The 24,246-nt window shown below is 41.3% G+C and overlaps 1 protein-coding gene across 1 annotated transcript; it reads right to left on the bottom strand.

The window, feature by feature from the left end:
- Positions 1 to 699: 699 nt before the first annotated feature.
- ptpn20 (protein tyrosine phosphatase non-receptor type 20) lies at positions 700 to 24,075 on the bottom strand. Its single transcript, XM_010790980.1, has 47 exons — positions 23,942 to 24,075; positions 21,276 to 21,423; positions 20,931 to 21,094; positions 20,216 to 20,281; positions 19,949 to 20,128; positions 19,789 to 19,864; positions 19,152 to 19,232; positions 18,914 to 18,989; positions 18,511 to 18,664; positions 18,178 to 18,249; positions 17,796 to 17,970; positions 17,394 to 17,529; positions 17,164 to 17,302; positions 16,930 to 17,082; positions 16,583 to 16,768; positions 16,313 to 16,475; positions 15,964 to 16,228; positions 15,798 to 15,877; positions 15,510 to 15,587; positions 15,321 to 15,428; positions 15,114 to 15,230; positions 14,668 to 14,876; positions 14,384 to 14,485; positions 14,065 to 14,158; positions 13,474 to 13,559; positions 13,202 to 13,324; positions 12,768 to 13,007; positions 11,799 to 11,897; positions 11,162 to 11,706; positions 10,079 to 10,700; positions 9,256 to 9,426; positions 8,982 to 9,156; positions 8,696 to 8,906; positions 8,572 to 8,609; positions 8,207 to 8,293; positions 7,361 to 7,422; positions 6,818 to 6,979; positions 6,491 to 6,734; positions 5,939 to 6,045; positions 5,698 to 5,780; positions 5,151 to 5,284; positions 4,901 to 5,049; positions 4,475 to 4,565; positions 2,904 to 3,238; positions 2,577 to 2,792; positions 1,999 to 2,061; positions 700 to 1,906 (listed from the first exon to the last, which is right to left on the bottom strand). Exons 2-47 carry the CDS (start codon positions 21,397 to 21,399, stop codon positions 1,796 to 1,798), a joined length of 7,152 nt encoding a protein of 2,383 aa, XP_010789282.1. The 5' UTR covers positions 21,400 to 21,423; positions 23,942 to 24,075; the 3' UTR covers positions 700 to 1,795.
- Positions 24,076 to 24,246: the final 171 nt, after the last annotated feature.

The raw sequence follows: 24,246 nt of genomic DNA, 5'->3' as shown, positions 1-24,246 counted from the left end.
TAAATAAGCAGTTGTGCAATTAAGGGTTATTATACATTTCACAATGCTATTGCATAAGCACTTGATTGACTGCACAAGATGCTTTTTCACAGATGAATGCAAAATGTGCTTGTTTGTTTTTTTCAAGAATAATTACTTTCCAAGATCTGAAGGAGATAACATATCCACAAGATCTAAAAGAGAACATGAACTTGCACATAACAGAGCGTTACCTACCTATCGCTGGTAAACCAACGCACCAGCGCTGATGAAAGGATGCTGCATACACAGACAGAGGCTGATGGCTCTGCGTAGCCATCCTCATGGCAAAGGTACAGTACTGCATGTTTCTTACCAACATGCTCCAGTTTGGAAGATGTTTTCAGGTAAGAGGCGACATTCAGAACTCTCCTCCTCGTGGAGAGTATTGCTTTGTTACATTCCACATTTTGATCATGTTCAAGTCATTCATCCAAACTCCAGGCTCAGACTTCTCTACTTTAAGAGTCTACATGCAATAAGAGAGCTGTGTGTGTCATAGCGGCTTAAGGAACAAAGCTTACAAGCAGTTACATCCAAAGGTTGAGGTTCAAACCAGCAGCTATAAATCAATTCGATCTGTGACTGGGAGATGCTTCTCTGTTGCTTTGTACACATATACATCTGAAGTTGCTAAATGAAAAGTTTCTAAACCTCATAATATATATTTTTTGCATTTTCTTGGCTGGATTTGTATTAAAATAGCTATGGAATACAGATAGAGGATGTTGTCACATAACAAAATACACCTGAAAGCCCAGCAACTAACTATTTAAATCCGTTTTGTACATTTTTAGAGTAAATTGAAAATTCATGAATTTATTCAAAGATTTGTTATGTTGAATAATTCTTTATCTGTATCAGGATGTGCAAGTTGTGATTATGTGTAGTAAGACTTTACTGTGATAGTGTTTTGTATAAAATGGGCCCACAAACAAAGACAGATTGAGAGGCGGTGTGCAAACTTCACATTGTTTCTAAATTACAATTAAACTAAAGGGTGAGATGTAATCCTCCTCTGGTTTGGATCACCTCAGATCTCAAACAGATTGAAAGCTGCACATTCAATCTAACCACCCCCGGGTGCTCTCAAATCCGTTTCCTGCTCTCCATCCCCGACCGCTTGTGACAAGTGGCTCGAGGTCAATGTGGAGCAAGCGGTGTGAGTCATTCCAAGGCACTTGATTCTTTACATTTCCGTAGATGATGAACTGACAAATCAATAGTGTTCTTTTGCTAATGCCCTTTTCTCCAGGGTACGAATGCACTTAATGAAATGATAACTCAATGCTTAATCAAATGCTACTCAAGGTTTCAAACAGATACTCCCTGTGGTATGATGATCTCATGTTCATTTGTGCACTTCAATGACATAACTGCCAGATAAAAGTTGCGAATATTCTAAGGTTTTAAATTCCATGCATTATAAGCATTAAAAATAAATGCAATTTGCAAAAAAAAGGACATGGATAAAAAGTAAATTAGATTAATTCACAAACTGACGCAAAAAGATGCTAAAGACAGAAGGCAAATCACTAAGCCTGGAAAGGCAAAACAACCTCAGTGACTAAATTAAATGAATATAATCACAGCACCGAGAGAACAAAAAACGTTAAAATTGACGTCATTGGAACTAAACATTCGGCCTCCTCAACACAAAGTATCAAAACAGGAGTACGCATTCTTATTATAGCTAACCAAACTAACTTGATAGACTGCATGTGTTACTCATACGCAGTCTGTGCTTTACAGGTGGGTGAACCGTAGGTGGAAACATTCAAACTAATTTGTGGTCTCGGGGACTTTCCGGTTGCCATTGGTTGCCGTGAAGCTGTAAAATGCCTTGTAAAACCTCCAACCAGACTTTGTAGCAGAAGAAGTACTGGTCCTGAAATGAGAGACAAAGGGAAGGTCTCGCTTTAGAAACTGTCTTTTTTTAAAACTTGATCTTTGAACTCTAACCTTTCTGTTGGTACTAACCTTGGTTTGAATCATCCCATGGCGCTGGAGTCTCATCTCTTTTACGACATCGCTCACGTTAATCTGAAGACAGAGACAGAGGGTTGTGAGGCTTAACCACAGCATGTGTGTGTGAACTAGTCTATTGCTTTAGTTGATTTCTAATTTCTATAATAAGTTAAAACGACCAAGCTCTGTGAGGCTAAGGTTAAACTAAGTGTCATTATTAAGTAGGATGTTTGGTCATAACCAAAGGGTTTGACAAATGAAAAGATTTTTGTGACTAGACAAAAAAAGGAGGGATCAAAGTTAGTATAATTCAAGATGTGACAATCCATACAATAGTAAAACAAATGACAGATTTAATGAGAAAACTCGATTGGGCACTGAAAAAGGTCAGAGGATACGCAAAGTTGGTAGGATCCATCCTCTTGGGACCTTGAAAGTCTGTACACAATGTTGTGGCAATCCATCTGATTGCTGTTAATATTTAAATTCATTATTTTAGTCTGGACCAAAGTCATGAACTACCATATTGCCACTAGCATGTGTACAAATAAACTGTAATTAGTTAACCTAACAAAAGGGCTTTCACTCACAGGCAGATCGTTCTCAATGAGGCTGAGGATAACGTCAGTGCAGATCAGAACTCCTGTGCGTCCGATGCCGGCGCTGCAGTGCACAGTGACCGGTCCCTTCTGGTGCACCGCCCTCATGTAGCGGATGAAACGGACCAGCTGCTCAGAGCTTTTCGGCACTCCGTGGTCAGGCCAGTGTGTGAACTTCAGGTGACGGACAAAATGTGTCTCCCCGGTCTGGAAGAACAAAAATACTTACAAAATTGTTTGCCTTCAAGCTGAATTTTACATTTAAGTATAAACCATAATATTAGACAGGCATGCAGGTTTCCCTCACAAATCCTTTACCTCTGTCTCCACCATGCGGATGATCTTGATGTGGAAGTGCTCCAGGTACTGTTGGTTGTCCAGGTGAAGCTGGTACCTGCCTGTGTCCAGAGGCACGGAAAGCTTCTCTGGACAGTACTTGTGACATTTGACCCGTCCCCGTTCTACTTCCTGGGTCATCATGGCGATGACGTCAGACTTGTTTTCCCAGATCATCTGCCAGAAAGCTGGCACTGTGGTAGGCAGAGGGCCCTGGCAGGAGATGTAGAAGAGCTCTTCTTCGCCAACTTTCATGCGGATGTAGCTGGCGTTGATGTAGTCCTGCTTGTCTCCAATGGCAACACGGGTTTCGTCATCTATGCAGAGGAAGAGAAAGTCAAAAAAAAAAATCCTGAACTGTCTGTGTGCTGTTTGTGAACATGAATCGCTATATCAATTCATAATTCAAATACACTAATTAGACCTCCAGCAGCATCTCCCCACAAACGTAACAACAACATTAGGAATGTTTTCTTGATCTTTAACAAATCCATCCATTTCTCGGTCGCAAACAACAAACACTGCTATTTTGTTGTTTAGCCAAAAGCACGCAATATAAGTCTACAGTAAATAAAGCCAAGTAAACAGCTTTGGGGTCTGGAGTTGAGTGCAACAAACCAGCGCTGTGAAGAAGTTTTTTGGTGATGAGAGGGGTGATAGAAGGAAGGCAGTTAGGAATATTTTCTGCATTGGTCCTCCACCTCCTGCTTGTCAGATAAAAAAAAACACAGACTGGAGACCAAATCAGCTAGTTAAAGGCTACAAGTAAATTATTAGATTGGTAAATAGTTGGTATTTCTTTGGACAAACATCAGTTATAACAGGCTGCAAGCAACAAGACCTTTTTGTAAGCTATACTGTGGTATTCCTCTAGGTCTCTTTATCCTTTTCATCCCGCTCATTCATTTAAACTCTGAACCTTTCACCTTAAAACACTAAGGGATAGGGAAGTGAACACTTCTTTATGTGTTTGGTGCATTTGAGCATGTGTTGGTTTTGCAGCTTTTTCACAGACATGCACTTTTTTCTTGTCTTTGGGGACATTTTGCCTTTCATTCTGTCCCTCTGTATTTACACCCTGAAATTCATATTAATAAAACAGCTTGTAATTTTATGTTTCACGATGCAGCTTCATTTATTAAAAATATAAATCTCAGATAATTACAAGGTTGCCAAGGAATGGCATCATCTTCATCATCACATACTTGGCTGACTCCGAGGAGATTATAAGTGCGGCTCCAGTGAATTATTGATACTTACGCGGGAAATGATTTGTTGCACAGCCAAGTGTTGTAAACAAACATCTACCCTCCCTTCATTAAAGACTGTACAATCAGCTTAAACTGAGTAGTGAAGAAAAGTGCTAACAAACAGGCTCTCCTATAAATGCAAAGCCTGCGAGTATCTAGCTTTTACAAGTTCAGCTCCACAATAAAAAACTCCAACAGGGGGACATAAAATGAAGCGCAGAGGATTGAACAAATGGAGAAAGGAAAAGTGTAGGTTCTACCAGCAGAAAGTCAAAGTTAACAGAAGCCGTTTTTCAAACTTACAGGGTAGGATGTCTCTGTAGCGGTTCTTATCTCTGTTCTCAGGAGCTTTTCCAACCAGACAGTTGTCAGAAGGCTTCAGATGCTCCAGAGTCTGAAATGAGCAACGTTAATAAAGCGTTACAACTCTGAATAGTGCTGCTGGATCATAGTATGTCTGGCAATACAAATAGCTTAAAACTGCAATGTTTTGATAATGAGTGTCTATGTGTGTCTGCACATTTAGATTTAGCTAATTTTCTCAAAGTGCAGTTCACATTTTAAAGTCCTGCTTGTATAGTTCTTATGGCAAGATCCATTAGGGAAAAGGTTAAATGGCACATTAACTAGACAGCGTGTTATTATACCCGTAACATTTTACAACTTTGAATTACACAGATTGGTAAATACATTGTACATTAACTATATTGTCTATAACATCTTACACACCATGAACTCTTTGACCAGTTCCTGCTGGTCCAGTTGATGCTGCAGAATATGGATGAGGGATTTGACTCTGCAGCCTGAATACTGACTGGTCCTCGAGGGGCTAATGAGAGCTAAACTGGCTAGTTCGTCCTCTGAGACTATGGGTGGGCCTGAGGAAACAAACCAAGAAAAAAAGAAAAAAAAGAGTTGCTGATAACACAGATACAAATTTAGACTGGGACCATCATCACAGGAGTAGAGGAATATACACCTGTTTGGGGTGTGGTTTCTCGACACGTTTCGTCAAACACATCATCATCTTCCTCTTCGCTGCTCCAGCCGTCTGACTGTTTTTTCCGGATGTCTTTGCAGGACCGGTCCAAAAGTTTGGTCACAATTTGTTTCCTGGGGGAGTCAGGGGGCAGGGGTGAGACCAGACCATTTTTACTCTTCGGTAGGAGGGGATGAAATCATGCAAGGCTGAGCTTCCTTTCCCTGCGTCTTTTCCACCTAAAATACAGTATAGACAAAAGGCTAAAATATCTTTATACTTCTGCCATACTTCCTGTGGTGAGGCTACAGGGAATAGTACTATACACTTCCTAACTGTTACTCTATTTCTCTATTTCTTTTGGTATTCTTTGTTTGGGGTTCACTCCATAAGGAGCAGCATTTATCGCACGGGGCTGGTTTATTTATTGCTCTCTGTTGCCTCCCTGTGGTTAACACTGGAACTCTAGGAGAACAAAACAAAAGAAGCAGAAGGGGGAGGAGGAGGAGGGTGAAGAAATAAGTAGACAAAAAAAGGAATGTACTACCTGTCAGAAGCTCCATGCAACATGTCAGTGACATTGAGGGGTGGGCAGCAGGCTTGATGAGAAGGGCTATTGTTACAGCTCTCCTGCTCCACAGACAAGCAGCCAGAGGAGGGAACAGACAGGAGGAGCAAGATGTTAGTAGTAGATGTTAGTAAAGAGGTAAGGAGGTGGCTTTTTTTAAGGTTCAAATAACTTTACATCATTATAGCTGCACTACAGTTATTGTACTTATGCATGTTACCGGTATAATTGTAATGCCATCAGTTACGATGGTCAGTCTGCGTGGTGGAGGAGGCGATGAGGCAACGAAAACACGAGCTTCATTGACCAAAGGGTCTGATGTGGCCTCTGGAACAACACAAATTACTTTTAAATTGCAAGTCGAACGCCAATTATACAATTCAGTGAATGCATTTAAAAGACACAGCATTTGCATTAAGTCAGAAACTTGTTTTCATCTAATTTGATTAAACCAGATCAAAACATTACATTACATGTCACTTGTTAGACGCTTTTATCCAAAGCGACTTACATACTCAATACTGTGGGCAATCCCCACAGGAACAACTTAGGGTGAAGTGTCTTGCCCAGGGACACAACGACATGCTGACTGCAGTGGGGTTTGAACCTGTGACCCCCTGATCCCAACACCAACGCACTACCCACTGCACCACACGCCTCCCTATATGATTGAATCTTAGCGCAGTGAAGTAAGATTAGTAGCACCCTCTGCTCTTTTTTCTAGTACTATTATCAATCTAAAAATCCACTATAAAGGGAAAAGTAGTTGTACCAGGCGGGCGCTCCACTGGTTTTCTCAGCATGATGTCAGGAGAGGAACAGCTGCCATGGCTGGGGACAGCAGCCGGCTGCTCGGCTAAAACAGCTTCCTTAGCAGACATGCTGGGCGGTGTCGGGGACTCGCAGTAGGTCAGAGGCCTGTCTCTGCAGATTGTGAGCTGTACAGAGCCTTCAGCTTTGCGCAGAATATCCACCACCTTACTGTGGCTGAGCCCGGACACAATCACACCGTTCACCTAGAACACAAATTGTGAAGATATGTTTTTGTTTTTCCACTACAGGGGTAATAAAACAGTCAAGGTGTATGATAGGCTGTTACCTCTAAAAGAATATCTCCCACTCTCAGACGACCATCCTGCTCAGCGACTCCACCAGAGCAGTTTTCTCTCACTCTGAGCATGCTGCCATTGGTTCCCCCGATCAAAGCAAAGCCAAGGCCTCCTCCTTCTGGTTTTTTCAACTCCACCTGCATGATGCAATTCTAAAAGGAACCAGTGGAGTAAAGGAGGAGAAAGAATCAGTAACTTTCTTCCATCGTAATTTCAGAAGCATTTTCCGCAGAAAAATGCCATGCTTTTAGATGACTCAGGTGTAACACATGCCTCACACACACACACACACACACACACACACACACACACACACACACACACACACACACACACACACACACACACACACACACACACAGACCCCCCCAGCAGAGAATGCATTCACAGATTGACAGACAGTAGACTCATGTTACAGTGTGTGTTTCAACACACACTTCAAAAAGAGGAGTAAAAGAGTGGACAAAAGTAAAAAATTTCCACATAAAGAACAAGCTTTTATAAAAATAAAAAGAATATGTTAACAAACTTACATCATGTTCCTGTGTGATAGATTGACATCTGTAATTTCCAGAAGATCTAGACACAGGTTCGGCTGAAAAAAATAAAACAAATGTAATCAATGAATCAGCCAACAAACAACCCTATATATTATCTTAACAATAATGGATACATGTAATATCGATCAACAATTAAAAGCTATGAAAATTATAAATATTGTAACAAAGTATTTTGGGCCCTGAGCCAACACTGGAACTTCCCCTCTGTACCAATTTCCATTCATGCGACCGTTTTCCGCCAATGAAATATCTGTCACAGACACACAGAAAAAAGCAACACACACCAACCTCCCACCTCTTCGGCCATTTTGGAAGAGAGGTGTTGATGGGTATGTCTCCTCTATGACAGGTGAACAAGGCTGGTCTTTTCAGACTGACCCTCTGCACTGTCCCTTACCACTGCATGCACCGTCACCAGGCAACTGAGCTACCTGCCCTGTAGACCACTGTCTGTATGGCAGGTATGTGTGTGTGTGTGTGTGTGTGTGTGTGTGTGTGTGTGTGTGTGTGTGTGTGTGTGTGTGTGTGTGTGTGTGTGTGCGTGTGTGCGTGTGTGTGTGTGTGATGGCTGCAGTCCTGCTGTTCAATACCCCAGTGGAGGGCCTGAGGCTTGCTAATTATTAATCCTGCTGTGAGAGCCAGGATCTGTCTGTCAGCGTTCGGATCAGACTCACACACACACACAGCTGCAAAGTGAACTATCTTTCAGCACCGAGCTCCAGCTTCACACAGACAAAGGAGCAACAAGCAAAAGAGTGAAAGGGAACCAATTATTGTGATGATAGAACATGCGAGATATCGGAGGACAAAAAAACTGACCATCTTCGGAAGGAGACTCTTTCTCTGGAGAGACGGGCTCTTCGAAACGAGCTAAGAACTTCTTTTCCTTTTTCCAGTCAAACAGACCTACAGAAGAAAACCCCATATGTGAACATATAGAAAGCAAGCAGCACATATTATACAAGGAAACCGCTAATTATAATGTCTAGTAACTAACATTTCCTGAATTCACAACACTGTCTGGTAATGATTGAACCTAGATTATCATTGTTCAGTTGAGCACAAACATATCTGGTTTCTAGGCAATCCATCGGAGCATATAACAACCAAAATATCTTGTTTATGTGTTCCTGGATTAACTCAAGCAGGTGTCCCCTTCCCATAAATCCTTCAGAAGCCCTTACCGTTCCACTTAGCCTTGGGGTTCAAGGGCTGGTCTTCTCTGTAAAACACACAAACAGTAGAGTCATTCAAGGAAGTAAAAACAAACCCACTTCAGGGTCTCTCTAGCCTGTTAAGGGTGCATACCTGATGATTTTAAGCTTGACTTTACGAGGGGCGATCTCACAGGCTTTGACTGCGTCCTCCAGGGTCATTCCCAGGGTGCACCTGCCACAGATATAGAGGATCTTGTCATTGGGTTGGACGCTGCCCTCCTCGCTGGCTGGGGAGCCTGGCACCACCTGCAGACAGTAGATGCCCTGCCATTTGCTGCCGATGCCTCCTGTCAGCTTTATACCTGGAGAAGGCACACACACATTCAGTACATACAATCAATTAATACTGTGTCTTTAAAATGTGTCAAATTACATACCCAGCTGTCCTGAGGTGGTCTTGTAGATAACTACATCAGGCAGGCTGTCGCAGGACGGCGGGGCCACCAGGTTGGTCACAGCTCTCCCCACAGTCATGCTCAGTCTTCTCGGAGTTGACCTGAGAATTGTCATGGCAACATCATCTGCCACACTGGTTACATCATGTCTGTTTACCTGGAAAACATATGAAAAGTTGTCATCTGTACAGCACAAATTCTGCTTTTTTGTTTTACTTGCAGAAATGTACGGATGTGTGTGTGTGTTTGCGCGTACTGTGATGAGCCTGTCTCCCGCCCGGAGTCGTCCATCTGACTTTGCTGGGTTGTCCAGTATTTCCTGGATGTAGTAGCAGTTGTCCAGCTTGCTTCGAGTGATGGTGAACCCAAAGCTTCCATTCCTCGACTTGGTCAGATCCACTGACAGCTCAAACTCTTTAACAAAGCACTGAGACAGGCAAAACAAATATCAATATATCTGTTTAATAGCTATACATTTTCTCCAAGACATAATATTTAATACTTGTTGTTTAAGCTTTAACTTTAACTCAACCACATATTTCTCACCATAACATGTGCTGTACAATTATTATGCAGAGAAGAGAGTGCAAGATGAATAACTATGATACAAACAAGGTGAAACATATTTGATATGGTCTTTTCTTACAGTCAATCATATTGCAACATATACTGTAGCTATTTGTCTAGCATTGATTAAGTAGACAAGTGACATGTATGATTAACATTGACTTTTTCTATACATGTGGACATACAGTATATAGAAATAGCTTAAAATCCTGTATTAATATTAACAGTAGATGTCTTGTTTGTTTATCATGGTTATATAGTTACTTAACAATTCAAATGTTGTATGTAGAACACATTGAGAATGTTCTGGTTGATATTATACATGTTTTATCCTAAATTAACACTGAGGACCTTTGTTTATTATTAGTTTGAAGCCAAATAACAAGCACATATTAATTATTGGTTCATTACGCCATGCCTAAACCTATCATTCACCAAACGTTTTGGAATCCTTTTTAAATGGTTGTCATTTAGGAAAAGTAAGCCAAGAAAACAAAACCTCCCAAACGTACCTTTCTCCGATTCTCTGCCTCCTCTTCCTCACTCTCCTCGTAATCGTAATCCTTGTATTCCCTCTCTCTCTTCTCGGGCTCTTCCCTATGCTGTGTGTGGCTCTGGGCGGGCAGCGGTGTCGGGGCAGGTGGGCTGGCACAGGGAGGCACAGAGGGGCCGACCTGCGCTGTGATGGGGGTCGAGGTTGCAGGCAGAGGCTGGGGTGGGGACACCAGAGGCCGACTATTCTTGCCGACGGCTTTGTAGTGACTTGAAAGCAGACCCTGCTGGATCGGGTGGTGCTTGGCTTTCGGTGGCTGTGTGGTGAGAGGTGGGGATGGGTGGGCCAGGGAGAGAGTGGTCGGGGAGTCAGACGAGAGGCTGAGGGGCGAGACGGTGGTCGTGGGCAGGTTAGGAGCGAGGGTGGGATCGTGAGAGCTGAAACTAGAAGTCCTGTCAGAGGTTCGAGGGTGGAGGTCTTTGACGTTGGATGATGGAGTCTGAGTGGACACATTGGAAGGGGGGCTGCGAAGGTTCTCCATTGTGGAGCTGATCGTCAGGTACTCTTCATCTGCCATGATAGTCAGTCCATTTCCCATCAGGCAGTAGGTTACACTGCCATCAGCATCCTCTCTGACTCCACTGCAGATAAACAGACAGTAGATAGAATAACTTTAAAACAAAGTTTCTTCTCTAAAGCTGTATAAAACGTTAATATTCTAAAATGTATCATTTGATTGTTATTATAATGACATACAGTATTTCTTGTTAGCTTTTGAAGTTGATTGCTGTTGATGGCTGTTCATTCACGCATTTCAGGCTTCACTGTGTAAAAACTGTGTTTTTTTTCTGTTGTACCCTGCTTTTTCAAATTCTAACAAAATAAGCTGAACCTAATCAAATGTCGAAAATGTATCAGGATTTACGTTCAATAAGTTTGTCCAAAATGATTCAAATATTCTGGTGAATTGGATTATTTAGATCATCCTTCTAAAGAGTTTGATACGTTTAAAAACACATTTAGATTTTGCTGATGTAAAAGCAGTTCCCATATCAAATCCTGTTTCAGAAATGGCTAGATGTGGCTACATCTGATACATTACCTTGCATATACATATTTCGATCCAGACTTAGGGCAGACATCCATAAGCATCACAGTTGAGCCTTTTGTCGTTGCAACCTCCACTTCTTCTTTCTCATCTCTGTCCTTGTTCTGCTTCCTTGCTTCTACTTCCTGTTGTTCCTCTGGTTTCCCAGTGGTTGGTTGCACCTCTGGTTGAGCTGGAGGAGAGCCACAGATGGGTGAGGCGGGTGGGTGAGGCGATACTGGGGAGGCAGGTGAGGCAGGTGAGACTGGTGACGGAGGTGATATAGGGGAGGTGGGTGACGGGGGTGAGCGAGGACGAGACGGAGGAGTCTGGTGTGCCTGCACTTTACCATCCAGACTCTCCTGGGTCTCTGGGAGTGCTGGAGCTGCAGGAGGATCTGGGGTTTCCTCTGCTGTGTCTGTCAGATCCTCCTCAGGGGTGGGAGCCTGCTTCTGGGCAGATATTATAGAATCATATTGAAATCTGAGGAGCTGGCTGTAGTCGTCTCCTAGTCGGATGTCCAGAGACTGAGATCGAACCTCACGGAAGTAAGCAGGACTCTACAGAGACAGGTAAGACAGTTTATCAGTATACCGGGTCTACATTTGGAGTTTTATTCTTTATGTATATGTGTAGGTGCGGGTGAGCTCACCAGTGTGTTGTCATCCAAATCGAACAATACTCCAGGACCTGGTCGGCAGATTAGTAGATGAACTTCAGATGGAGCTCCACGTAGCAGGAACAAAACCCTCTGAAAATTAAAAAAGAGGTGTGTAGGAAGTTAAGATACATCTTTTGAGTGACTCAAAGTGTGCAATTTTTAAGGTAACATGGCAAAATGCACCAGTGTTATTTCCATTGTAACTCCTTGGCAGTAAACAAAATACTAAGGCAACCAGCTTGCTATTTTGGTTGGTATCAGATTAAAGGATTAGTGGACCAATGACGTGTCTCAGATCTTAAAGAGCAGGGTCAATGGTGCTGTTCTTACGCTCATTAGTGTCGGTAGTTAACACGTTATAAACCAGTCTATTCTAAAAAATTTACATCCCAAAAAACTATAACACAATAAAACAACTTGCAACAAACAATCTCTATTTATGAATATGGGTATAGATTTTTAATTCAATGGTATGAATATCTAAGGATTACAAATAATGTTAAATACCGCAAACCCTTTATCTTATTATTTTATTTTATCTTTTTCATTTACTGTATTGATTTGGCTCTATCTGTCATTTTTGTCCTCTTATATCTCTATCATTAGACCCTGATCTGATTCAATCCTCATACTCTTATTTATGAAGAATAATGAAGGACATTATAACTTGAAGAAATCTCTGTGCCTTATGCATGGACACATTTTTCAAATGTATATATATATATATTTATATACACGTATATGTATATATTACAGCTGTTAGTGATGTTATTACCATGCACTAGTGACCATGTATTTATTTTATTGTATTTATTTACTCTCCTTTTTTTTGCTATTGTTTGCATCACCCTCGCTGTTGTCACCCACCCATTGTTTGTACTGTTATGTAATACAATGCTAAATCTGAATACAAATATATATTAAAACAAATAAAAGAAATAAAAATACCCCAAACCCTACCTGGTAAGAGAGGTCTTTCACAGGCTCTTTGTTGACAGACAGAATGACGTCTCCAGCTCGCAGCAGGCCGCTCTCTAGCGCTGGTTGACCCGGGAACAGACGTTTGATGCGGACCACGCTGCCCCGGTCTGGCCCCGAGTGCATATGTGAGATGTTAAAGCTAAAGCCGAGGCCAGACAAACTCTTCTTCAGCACCACTTCATGCATATTTTCTAGGAAAAAGAGGAGACAGAGGGGAATCTTGGAGCATTAACGTGTGTTGTGTAACCTTTAATCTGTGTTGTGGTCTGCAATTTGGTAGATTGTGTAAAAAAACAATGTTGGTTAATCCTCCCTGACACGCATATGTCCCTATGAGAATTATTTATTTTTCTCCACTGCCAAATCTGAACAAGCAAGAATGCTTTTTTTTTTTAAAACAAATGTTGCCTCACAAGGAAGGTTTTGTTGGGGTTGAGAACTGTCCCTTTAACTGATCTCAGGCAGGGAACAGGCAGCTTCAAGGTTTCAGTGCAGGCTGTCTTGGGGGACTGAGGGACCGTCAGCCCTGGATGACTCTGACAGCAACCACAATGTAGCTGTCAGATGACTCACAGTCACCTCTGGGCCATGTGTGCAATGTGTGTGTGTGTGTGTGTGTGTGTGTGTGTGTGTGTGTGTGTGTGTGTGTGTGTGTGTGTGTGTGTGTGTGTGTGTGTGTGTATACCTCCCCAGTCCTCTTCAGGCACTCGACAGCTTGGGGGTGAGTCACGCCCCTCAGGTTGGACCCATCAACCTCCAGCAGTCTGTCACCTGTCATATGCACAAACACAAATCTCATCATCATTAGCAACATCAAAACATAAACGGTCTGTGTGTGCGTGTGGTTTTTGGGCATGTCGACAAATCTTAAAATCATTCCTGCTCACTGAAGCATGAAGCAAGCAGACACAGCACAGTGGCCTCAGCGGCACACTCATGTCCATACAGGTTTTATAGCTTTCATCTTATAGGGCCCCAGTTCAATCCACAATCAGTTTAAATATTGGAGATGACGATATCCCCCAAGTTAAAGGGTGCCATTTGGACTAAATGTAGCATATATTTCACTATGTTTACATCATTTCCTTTGATGATGATGCAAATGGATGGGAAAACATTGTGAAATAATACATTTAAAGATGACATATTGCAAATTAATGACAATGATTTTCACCACTACATCCCCCACTTAATCATAAGTTGAGTGAACATCCGGCACAAAATCAAACTGGAAGCGTACTGATCACATATCGAAATGACTTTTTTTTATGATTACCAATCTGAATGCGCCCGTCCTGCTCTGCAGCACCTCCAGACACCAGAGTCTTGATGTAGATGCCTCCATATCGCACATTGGTGTTTATTCCTCCCTTTTGGCAAAAGATAGATGTAATTAGTTAATGACTCAGGCCTCAAATAACCCGAGAAACATACACTGACTCAGCGTAAAGGGCTCACAGTTACTGTGCATTGCAGCTTGTTGCCTATAAATATTTTTATAGCAGGACTATTGTATTAGACTGCATTAGTTTTAGCTAGGTGAACCTAGGTATAAAACAAATGCTGTACAATTAAAGAAAAAAACATTGACTCACTGCAACACTGATGCCAAGACTACCGTTGCTTTTCTTCAGCTCCACTACAAAGCGCTCGCCATTTCTTAAACTTATGATAGAGGGAGACCTCGAACACACATCCTGAAAAAAACAAACGTTTGATTGAGAAATGGATACATTAGGAAAAGATAAAGGTGGGTTTTCAGGAAACTTAACAAAGCAATTAATCAGTTTAACAATTAGCTCTGGTTGAAATATTTTATCGGCTTTGACTTCATGTTGAGATCTTAGCTTCCATGGAAACAGAGACATTCATGTCTAACCTTGGCGTCATGTATTCGCACCACAGGAATGTGAAGCCTCCTGCTCTGTCTGGTGGTTGCCGTGTTGGACAGAGAGATGGCTTCCTCCAGTTCCTCCACAACGGGACGAAAATCTGCGCTGCACAGTGTGCTCTGTGACCCAAAGCCCCTCTCCAGCGCCAAACCCAGGGTACTTTGACTAAATGAACCCCTTCTGTCCTTTAGAGAGTCTGACAACAAGCAGGTGGGGTAAAATACCTTAGTACACTGAATAAAGTGTCACTACTATACAAATGTTGGATAGCATGCTGTATGATGTCCTTTTTGTTTTTCTGTTGTTGAACCTACTTGCAGCAGGTCTCCCTTGAAAAAGAGATCGATGATCTCAATGGGATTCACCTGCTTAAATAAAGGTTTGAAATGAAATGAAATGAAAGAAGAGAAATCAGAGATAGAGACGATCTTACATTTAGGCTGGGACACAATGAGCTCCACCTCGTCTGGGCAGCTCTGTAGGATGGCAGCAGCGTCAGTGAATGTCACTCCTTCCAAACTTGTCTTGTTGAGGGAGATGAGACGTCCACCTGGAAAAAACATATATCAAAATCTTTGTTATAGGTTGTTACCTGCAGCCCATTTGTCTCTTAATAAGGTGTTGTTGTATGTTGTCGTACCAGGTTTTATTCGTCCATCTTTGTCCGCAGGGCCATCCGACACAACGGAAGCAATGAAGATCCCGAGGTCCAGTTTTCCTGTATTGTCCTCGCCCACTATCACAAAGCCTGAAACAAAGACAAAAGTCTCCTGTAGTATTTGTTTATTTTAGATGAAGTTCACAGCTTAGTCCACCTTAATAAACTCACCAAAGCCCAGTTTGGGATCTTTCTTCAGGGTCACACAGACTATCTCTCTCTCTGGTGGGGTCCTCGTTGGTGTATCAACTGCAAATCACATGTGATTATTATATTTAGGGTCAGGACAAAAGTCTAGTAAAGAGTAGGGTTGTGTACTGTAAACCGGTTCCGAATCAGAATTATACAAATGTCTCTATGCACCAGAACATACACCTTACAAAACATGATTGATTTGTAATTTTTTAAGTTCTTTTAAGTTTCCCCCCTCTGTATGTGTTCACAAAAGTACATATTTACCACGTATGGAGAACGAGGCTTCAGAGTCCTGCTTCTGTAGTGACACACTGGACATCATTCTGGGAATCGGCTCTGGAGTGCTGCAACAAATGTGCACATTTGCATTTATACATTTGTTTTCTTACTGTTTACTGTATGTTGTAATGTTCTTATAATGGAGAGCTACCTCCAACACTGTTGATCCTTCATGTCCCCCAGGTCTTCAGCTTCAGTGAGCTCCTTGTTCAGCTCTCTGCTCATCTCCCTCCTTATCTCCCTCTGCTGGCGCAGCCTCGCCTCCAGTTTGGCAGTCAGGTTCTCACAGGACTTGGAGAGGGAGTCTGGTTGACCAGGTGTCAAACCCACATGGTTCAACATGCCCTCTGAGCAGGAGAACTGCTTCAGGTTCAGGTTACGGTCTCTGTATACGGTCATGTACTTCATGTTTTCATCTGGAGAAACAGAGGTGTTAATTATTAGTTGTCATTTTGGCTAAAACTTTCTGACAAGTAAATAAATAAATCAAATATATCCACCTGGTATGATAGTGTGGTTAAGTTGTCTTGACGTCATCTCACTATGAAACTTGTGCTGTGCTGAGCAGAGGTTCAGGAAGTACTGTGCTATTTTTGAGCTTTCTGTTATAAAACTGTGCTTTTTTCCACTGGGCCCGCCACACTCTATGATCAATTTACGCCGCTGAAAGATATAGAAAACACAAGTTACCATACATTTACAAACAAACAAAAAAGAGCCACACAAAGTAATATCTTATACAGCAAAAATATGACTGAAATAGCACTTACCCCAGTTGATATGGTGTCGGTTTCCCTCCAGAGGAAGCGTCTGGTGACGGTTCGGAGGTGGTTCTTCATCTCGTACACAATTATTCCTTTGGCACAGACTCCCAAAACCAACTCTCCCACCACTGTCCTTTTCTCTCTCCCCACACGGTGGAACATAACCCCATACTCCGGTAATTGCTGGACAATCTGAGGTGCACATATTTATTTACATGCATTAGATTTGAACTTGTAGCCAATCATTTTAGCAATCATTTAGAATTAGAGAAGTTAAACGGTGTGATCGACGGAATTTTTTTTTAGTGGTAAGCAACTTGTGAAACATGTATGTGAGTGGATGCATTTGTTACCTTTAAGTACTCTGTTTCTGCCTCTTCAGGAAGCATCTGGGAATGACTTGCATGTAGTCTTGGCAATTCTTCCTTGACATTGGGCAGGGCCAGCTTCTCTAGCATTCTCTTGGACACATAATGCTCTGGCTGGTAGTAATTCTTACCATAAAGCTAGAAAGACACACAAAAGAAACATGTAACACAAACCCAAAGATGGTGCTGGTATTTAAAGCATCTTTGTGTCGTTGGTACCTCTGGCATGTAATCCCCAAACTCAGCCTGCAGAGCGAGAGCAGCCAGAAACAAGCCAGTGTCCTCGTTACAGTAAAGCCTGTCCTCCAGGAGATCCTTACGCACTTGTAAGTAGTACTGGTGTCGAGTCAGTTTGTGCCTATAGGAAACAGGACAAAGGGTTAATTGAATATTTTCAACTATTCAATTCTATTTATAGATTGTATACATTTCACCAGAACTGTACTTACAAAACAAAGGACATATCATCAACAAAAAATTTGACTCGCAGAAACACCAAAAAGGACAAAATCTGCCCTTTTCTCCAACTGTCAGGTGCAATTTTGGAGATTTTTGTTTCATTATCCAAGAAAAAATATTCATCATCTGCAGAATGAAAAAGAAAAGCCTTTTTAACTTCAGTGAAACAACACATCAGGCATAACAAATTCAAATTTTCAGATTTTATTTAAAATAAATTTTGTGATTTTATTTAAAATAAAATCTGTTGTCAATAATTGATATGGTATCCATAACAGCCAATTGTGAGGGCACGATATCACAAGTTGGACTATGGATATTTTGAAATGAATTTCTGTATTGAATGTTGTTATGTACAATCAATACAGACCCACATACTACGCCATGCTTACCATCTATAAAGGCAAGACCAAAGTAGAAGTGTTCCACCAAGTTTGCATGAGCCACCACCATGTCAAACACATCTCTTCCTCTGGACTTAATGTCACAGCGCACCACCACATACTGCCCGTTAAGCAGAACTACAGTCACTTCTCTCTGAGACGAACACGAACGGCCCTTTCTGGACTGTAGTGGACACGCACAAACAAACAGACACACACAGGACATAAAAAAAAAAACATTCTCACATGCATGCACATAAATGTACAACAATATCATGCAGCTATGCCAACAGATGTAGTTTAGCATGCAGGAAAGGACAACATATTGTGAAAAAACAGCAGTTTGCATAGATATTGATCAAAAGCAGAGTAAAGAGAAGCAGTCATTTACCACAATAGATCCTGGGAGATCGAGAACAATGTGTTGTTCATCTGGCATTCTGACGAACTCAGGACCCAAAGCCTGATAAAACAAATATTTTTGATATGAAGTCTTCAAGCAGAAACACATCCAAGGGAGAACTTCTGTGCATCTTTAATGATCTGCTGCTGTTCAAATGTACTTTTTACCTCACTCGCACTTTTTTCGACTAAATATTGTATATGCTATGACACTACAAAAAGCAGCTTGTTGTAAAGATCCACAACAAATGTATGTTCTACAAAAAAAAAGATCTTGCATTTATGCCACCGAACAACCATCTAAAAAATATTCCGGACTTACCTTCGATGTCCTCTGGCTCAGGCTGATGGAGGATTCGCTGAAGGTGATGGAAGGACTGTGCGATCTGCCTGATATTTTGGGAGAGGAGTCGTGTTGGGGGCTCCTACCAAGCCAACTGCAGTTGCTGTCCCTGTGACGGACCCCACGAGGGAGTCTGAGGGGAGAGAGGGGAAGAGGAAGGACAGATTGTGTAATAGATGTGCAGACAAGTTGCAAAAGTCAAACTCAACAATGTCATGTCCCCTTGATGGCACTACAGACAATAAAAAGGAGCACGGAAGGAGAAGCAGATGGATTTATTTGTGTTGACGTGCACACAAAGATAGTTTCAATAGTTGAAGAATTGTTTACTAAGTAATTACAGTATTAATGATGTGAATGTAAGAACGCATAGATTACATACCTTTCTAAAGAAGACTGGTACAGCGGTGTGGGAGAGCTCCTTGGTCTTTGTCTCCAAGGTCTCTGAGGTAAATTAACTGGAAAAGAGCATTTGCACTGTCAAAACAAACAATTACGGCTGGAACACACATTCAAGTAGAAGAACAACTTGTCTGTTAATCGAGGATTACATCCACAACCAGGATTAGGGGTTTTGTTAAGTGGACACAAGACAAATTCTTTAAAATGATTTTCCTTACCTGACTTTGAGTCAGAGTCCGTTGAGTATCTTCTCCCTTCAGCACTCCCTTCGCTGAAGTCTGAAAGTGGCCCTTTCTTTCCTGTCAGCACGGTAAAAGATAAAAGATGACAGTAATGTTTGATTCATGTCCGTCTCTGTGCTCCCAGGAGACAATAGGATGTTGGGACAGAAGTGAGGCTTGCACAGGGTTACACCAGCAAGCATCCACACTCTGTCTCTGATTATTGGCTCTCGCAGGAGACTAATCCTGGCCTTGCTTTAGATTAAGATTTTAATCCTGTTGACCTGTACATTGCCTTGGGTCAAAAGAGCAGTGACCCGAAACTACTTTGCATACAATATTTAAAAAGGTACAATTTATTCATAATTTCAAAATGAATCAAGGAAATAGATCAGAATAGGGTTTTCCTGTGCCATACCACACAATTGAATTATCACGTTCCGAGATACATTTTAAATCGGAAGGATTTTCCAACTCACTTATGTACAGATGGGTAAAGAAGGTATGCCTGTTTGTCAAAAGCCCTTATTAAAAAATAATGTACAGTGTCATGCCTATGCTCATTAAGTGTTCTCCTCTTGTATGATGATATGATGCTTGTGTGCATTTACAGGACTTAAACATGCATGCTCACCATGAAGTCTCTCTCTGATCATCTGGCTCCTGCCACTCAAAGGGACCTGACTGTCTGGCAGAGAGCCATGGTCCATCTGGAGGAAATTATACACATTAGCCATTCAAATGATGCTGAAATCTTACAGATAGGAACATGTAATAAAGGTATCTAGACTCACTGATTCGTGAAAAACTTCCTCCACCAGCTGTCGGATGACTGTGGGGGGTGGCGGCAGGATGTTGGTTTTGTGCTGAGACTCGCAGGCTTCCAGGATGGAGATGAGGTTCAACCTGCGGTGGGCCAGTTCCTCACACATGCTGAGCAGGAGGCTGTTCAGGTGGTCACTCAACTGGACCGGCTGAGACGCATGAGAGGAGAGAGTGATTAGAATATATGGCTGAGGAGTAGTGGTGTGGAATAAAGATGACAGCTGTGAATGACCCACCTGATTTTGAGGTAGGTGAAAATCAACCGACCAGTAGAGAGTCATACCCAGTGAATACACCAGCATCTGCACGACAAAAGTAATTGGTTAATGACAACACCAGTTGAACATGTTAAAATAGTTTAAATGGGATGTCTGAAAGATCTAATTATTCAAATGTGATCGAAAAAATTATAATAAACCACTGTTTGAAGTTTCTAGAAATGGCTCAGTAAAGTGAAAGGCAACAATGATTGTGATGGCACAGTACATGTTGTTTTAAATTATCCAGTGGGAGACATGTCCTGCTGCTTTCAAACACAAGTGCTTCACTATTGAAGGCTTTTATAAATGTAACATAGGCAGACTACCTGAAGATGTGTGTGAGATAAGAACACATATATTTGAAATCCTTCCTTAATGTTAAAACATTCTCAAATATGATTATTAAGTGTTACTTTAGGGTTTTTCTACCCAATGTCAATAAATGAAGGTTTAAATTCAGAGCTGCAGTTTCTTTGCTCAGCCACTAGATGGCAGGCTCACACATCAGCTGTCCTTCAAATCCTGACATCCTGATATTTTACCCTCAAAGGAAACCCACATAAGTATATGACAGTAGTAGTATATGATTGAAATAAACCCCTATATGAACTTATACTATTGTGTGTTTACCAAGTCTGCCATCAACTTCCATGTGAGCTATTAGGACAGGTATGAGGATGTAACCACTGACCCTCTCTACAGCAGGTTTGGTTGAGCTGGCACGGCCCTGCAGCATCTCTGGAGCGGTGAAGGTGGAAACATCCTCTGATAGGCCACAATTCTTAAATGCTAAGGTACCAGTGGCTGACAGCAGCAAAGAGGTGGGGCTTATGATACTACACATGTTGTTCTGACCTGCAAAAAAAAGTAGTAAGTCCATAATAATGCTGCTGATACACGGTAAATTCAGTTTTAAACAAGATATATTTAAATGTTAATGTCTTTTTACATTGCCATAACATTATGGTATGGACATAGCATTAAGGCATCGTGTAATGAATGTGTGCACTGCGTACAGAAATCTGAAATGATTTACCCTTATAAGAGGCATCCACTAAAGACTCTGCAGTGGCCAGCAGCAGGGACCAGACCTCCTCCTCCAGCAGAGGTCCCCCTCGAGCCTCCAGTACTTCAGCTAATGTCACAAATGTGCTGCTCATCCTGCACACATTCCAATCACGAACCTGAAGATGTACCACATACATGCACACATGAAAAACACACATGTACAAAATCAATTTCTATATTGAAGTATCTACAGCTGATTGTCTTATATGTCTTGTATATTTTGTAAAAACATGATATACTTTGTTGGGTGTCCTCATTACAAATTTCTACTTTATCTTAACTTATCTTCATGATAGTGTTACTGTTGTTGTCAAAGCCGGTCAGCCATTGGCCTACTACAGGGACGGTTATGAGAGACAGTTCTGAGAAAAAGGCCTTTCTTTGCGCTGGACTCTGATTAGATTATCTAACTCCATTAGTCTCACTGCCTCTTGCTCTCTCTTGCCCCTTCCATTTGCTAATAGGCTTTCCTCCTAACAAGAAGGCACTTCTGAAGGGAGCTTTGCTTCTGGCACCAAGGCAACTGTGTCACGGTGGCATGTTAGTTTGTTGTCACATACTGTGCGAATATGATGACATCTGTACATTCGAGAATGGAAAGGAACAAAAAACACCTGACCTGACAGAGAAGAGACTGTGAAAGAAATGCAGAAAAGCTTTCTTACTTAGTATTATTCATATTTTGGTGAAGCATCTATTAAGAAACATGGAAAATACATATTATTTTGACTACATTATATAAATGTAGGCATTTTCTTGTATTATTATTCAGATTTAATTTAGTAAATTCAATTAATATCCAATCACATTAGATGATGAACCAATTAAATACTTAAAGATCAAAGCATTCTACTATTTTCTAAAAGATAGCATGTTGATATCTGTGCAGATCAAAACAACAAACCACACTTGACATGATTATGTAAGATAACAGCAAAGCTATGGATATTTCCATAGGCATCTGTCTCAAATACAAGAGACATATGAACGTTTCAAAAGTCTTATATTTGTGTTGGTGTTGGTGTGAGAGTATAAAATTAGTAAAAACTGACAAGCTGTTTTCTTCCTGGTTTAACCTTCCTGCATTTTCTCAAACAACTAAGAGAACAGATTCAGATTGTTCCCAATGCATGGCAAAGGCTGTTAAACCAAACCATCATGGTTTTTATTGGACTTTTTGTATACATGTAGTTCCTGTTCCTTAAATGTTACAGACCAGTAATTTCATAGGACAACCAACCACAGTGTGCTGAAGGAAGCAACATGCTTTCAATGACACCGAGCAACCCAATTACTTTAGGCCTGATTATCCTGCACTTAAACTTAATTTACCCTCGACTTGTGACACCCAGTGTGTCAACTAAACACAAGGATAGTTGTACAAGATTAAATGTGTTGCTAAACACAAAATCCACAATGCAATTTGGAGGTAATAAGGTTTCCTAGAAGTGCACAAGGCCATTCAAATCAGTGAAATACAAAATGATGTAACTGTATACCTGTATTCTGGTTTATCGTTATGATGTAGAAAGGAATTGAAGAAAAAAGTAGGAAGCGTGCCAGGTGCACCCACCTCTCCACTGTGGAGCAAAAACTTTAGCAGCTGTGCTCCCTCAAAGTGGTCTGTCTACAGGTGTAAAGCTACTATTGTGAAGCCATGCAGTGCTGCAGGGACCATCACAGAAACCTGGCAATTATCGACACAACTCTCATGTGTTGCTGGAATCTTTTTGGACATAAAGAAACTGTGCTGTACTGTGCATATCACATCATGGCATCTACCTAAACATGTGGCTGGGTTCAAGTTGGACCTCTTTAAACTTTCACATCCTCTGCATTCCCTAAATCAAAACTTTTAAAACGTGATGTTATTATAGAGCATATTATAGAGCATAAAGACGATCTCTCATGCAATTGAATGATGTTTACTGCTGTCTAGAACAAACTACTTTAACATCTAATAATCCAATACGATGTCCAGATTATTAACCAGTTGTCACACTTTTTTCTATTTGGTGTACATGCAGATGTATTATTCAATTTGAACTAAAATGCATCACATACCATGGTTTTAATGGAGCAGTCAACAGCTAGTTCCTGCTAATTTAGCTAGTTAAGCTAGCCTGTCACATAGAATCTACTTTAGTGATCCATTAAGCAGACAATCAGATGACAGACACAAACAGTGAAGCTGTACAGTATCCTTGAGAATTTGGGACAAGATGCTTCATCAGGATCTAGGTCTCCTATAGCCCTTTTCACACTACAGTAGACAATACATTCCTATGTTCATACGTACCATGACAAAGTGTGATAGTATGGACATGTTGTCAATGTGCTGTTTGTGTAGCTACAACATGAGCAGCCTCTAATAAACAACACATTTCACCATGAGGATTTTTGTCGTCACAGGCCTGAATATGAAGGCTAAACTATAAGTTACTCTTAAAAGTAAACCTCATTATAGTCATGTAGATGTTTAGCAACGGTATGTGCCTGACATTAATTAATTTCCATCTTAAATCTTATACCAAATGCATTTAAACAAAAATACGCCCACCTCAATACACCAAACTAACAAATAGCACGGTGTGAAGGAGGAAGATAATGAAAGATATCTCAGTGAAACCTCACCTGGTGCGATATGTAACCTATGTCAGCAGTGTGATCCTTCGTATTATCTTCAGTGCCCCCACCACGGATCCAAAATAATCCTTGTGATCATCGCATTGCTGTTTTGACGTCCTCTCAGTAAAGGCAGCTCCGCGAAGCCAGGTAATTCATCAATGACATTAACTGTACATCGTGCCCAATTCATTTGCTGTATGACCACCAGCACCACGCTGAAGGACTGCAACTTTTTGCTGTAATTGGGGCTATTCTTAGTTTCTCGCCTTTAAACACATAATTGGCTTATCTTTGCTGTTGACAGCGACAGG

This window comes from Notothenia coriiceps, unplaced genomic scaffold, assembly GCF_000735185.1.
Source record: "Notothenia coriiceps isolate Sejong01 unplaced genomic scaffold, NC01 NC01_scaffold00034934, whole genome shotgun sequence".
Taxonomy (NCBI): domain Eukaryota; kingdom Metazoa; phylum Chordata; class Actinopteri; order Perciformes; family Nototheniidae; genus Notothenia; species Notothenia coriiceps.
The sequence above is the reverse complement of the archived record's forward strand: the minus strand, read 5'-3'. Positions and strand labels throughout refer to the sequence as shown.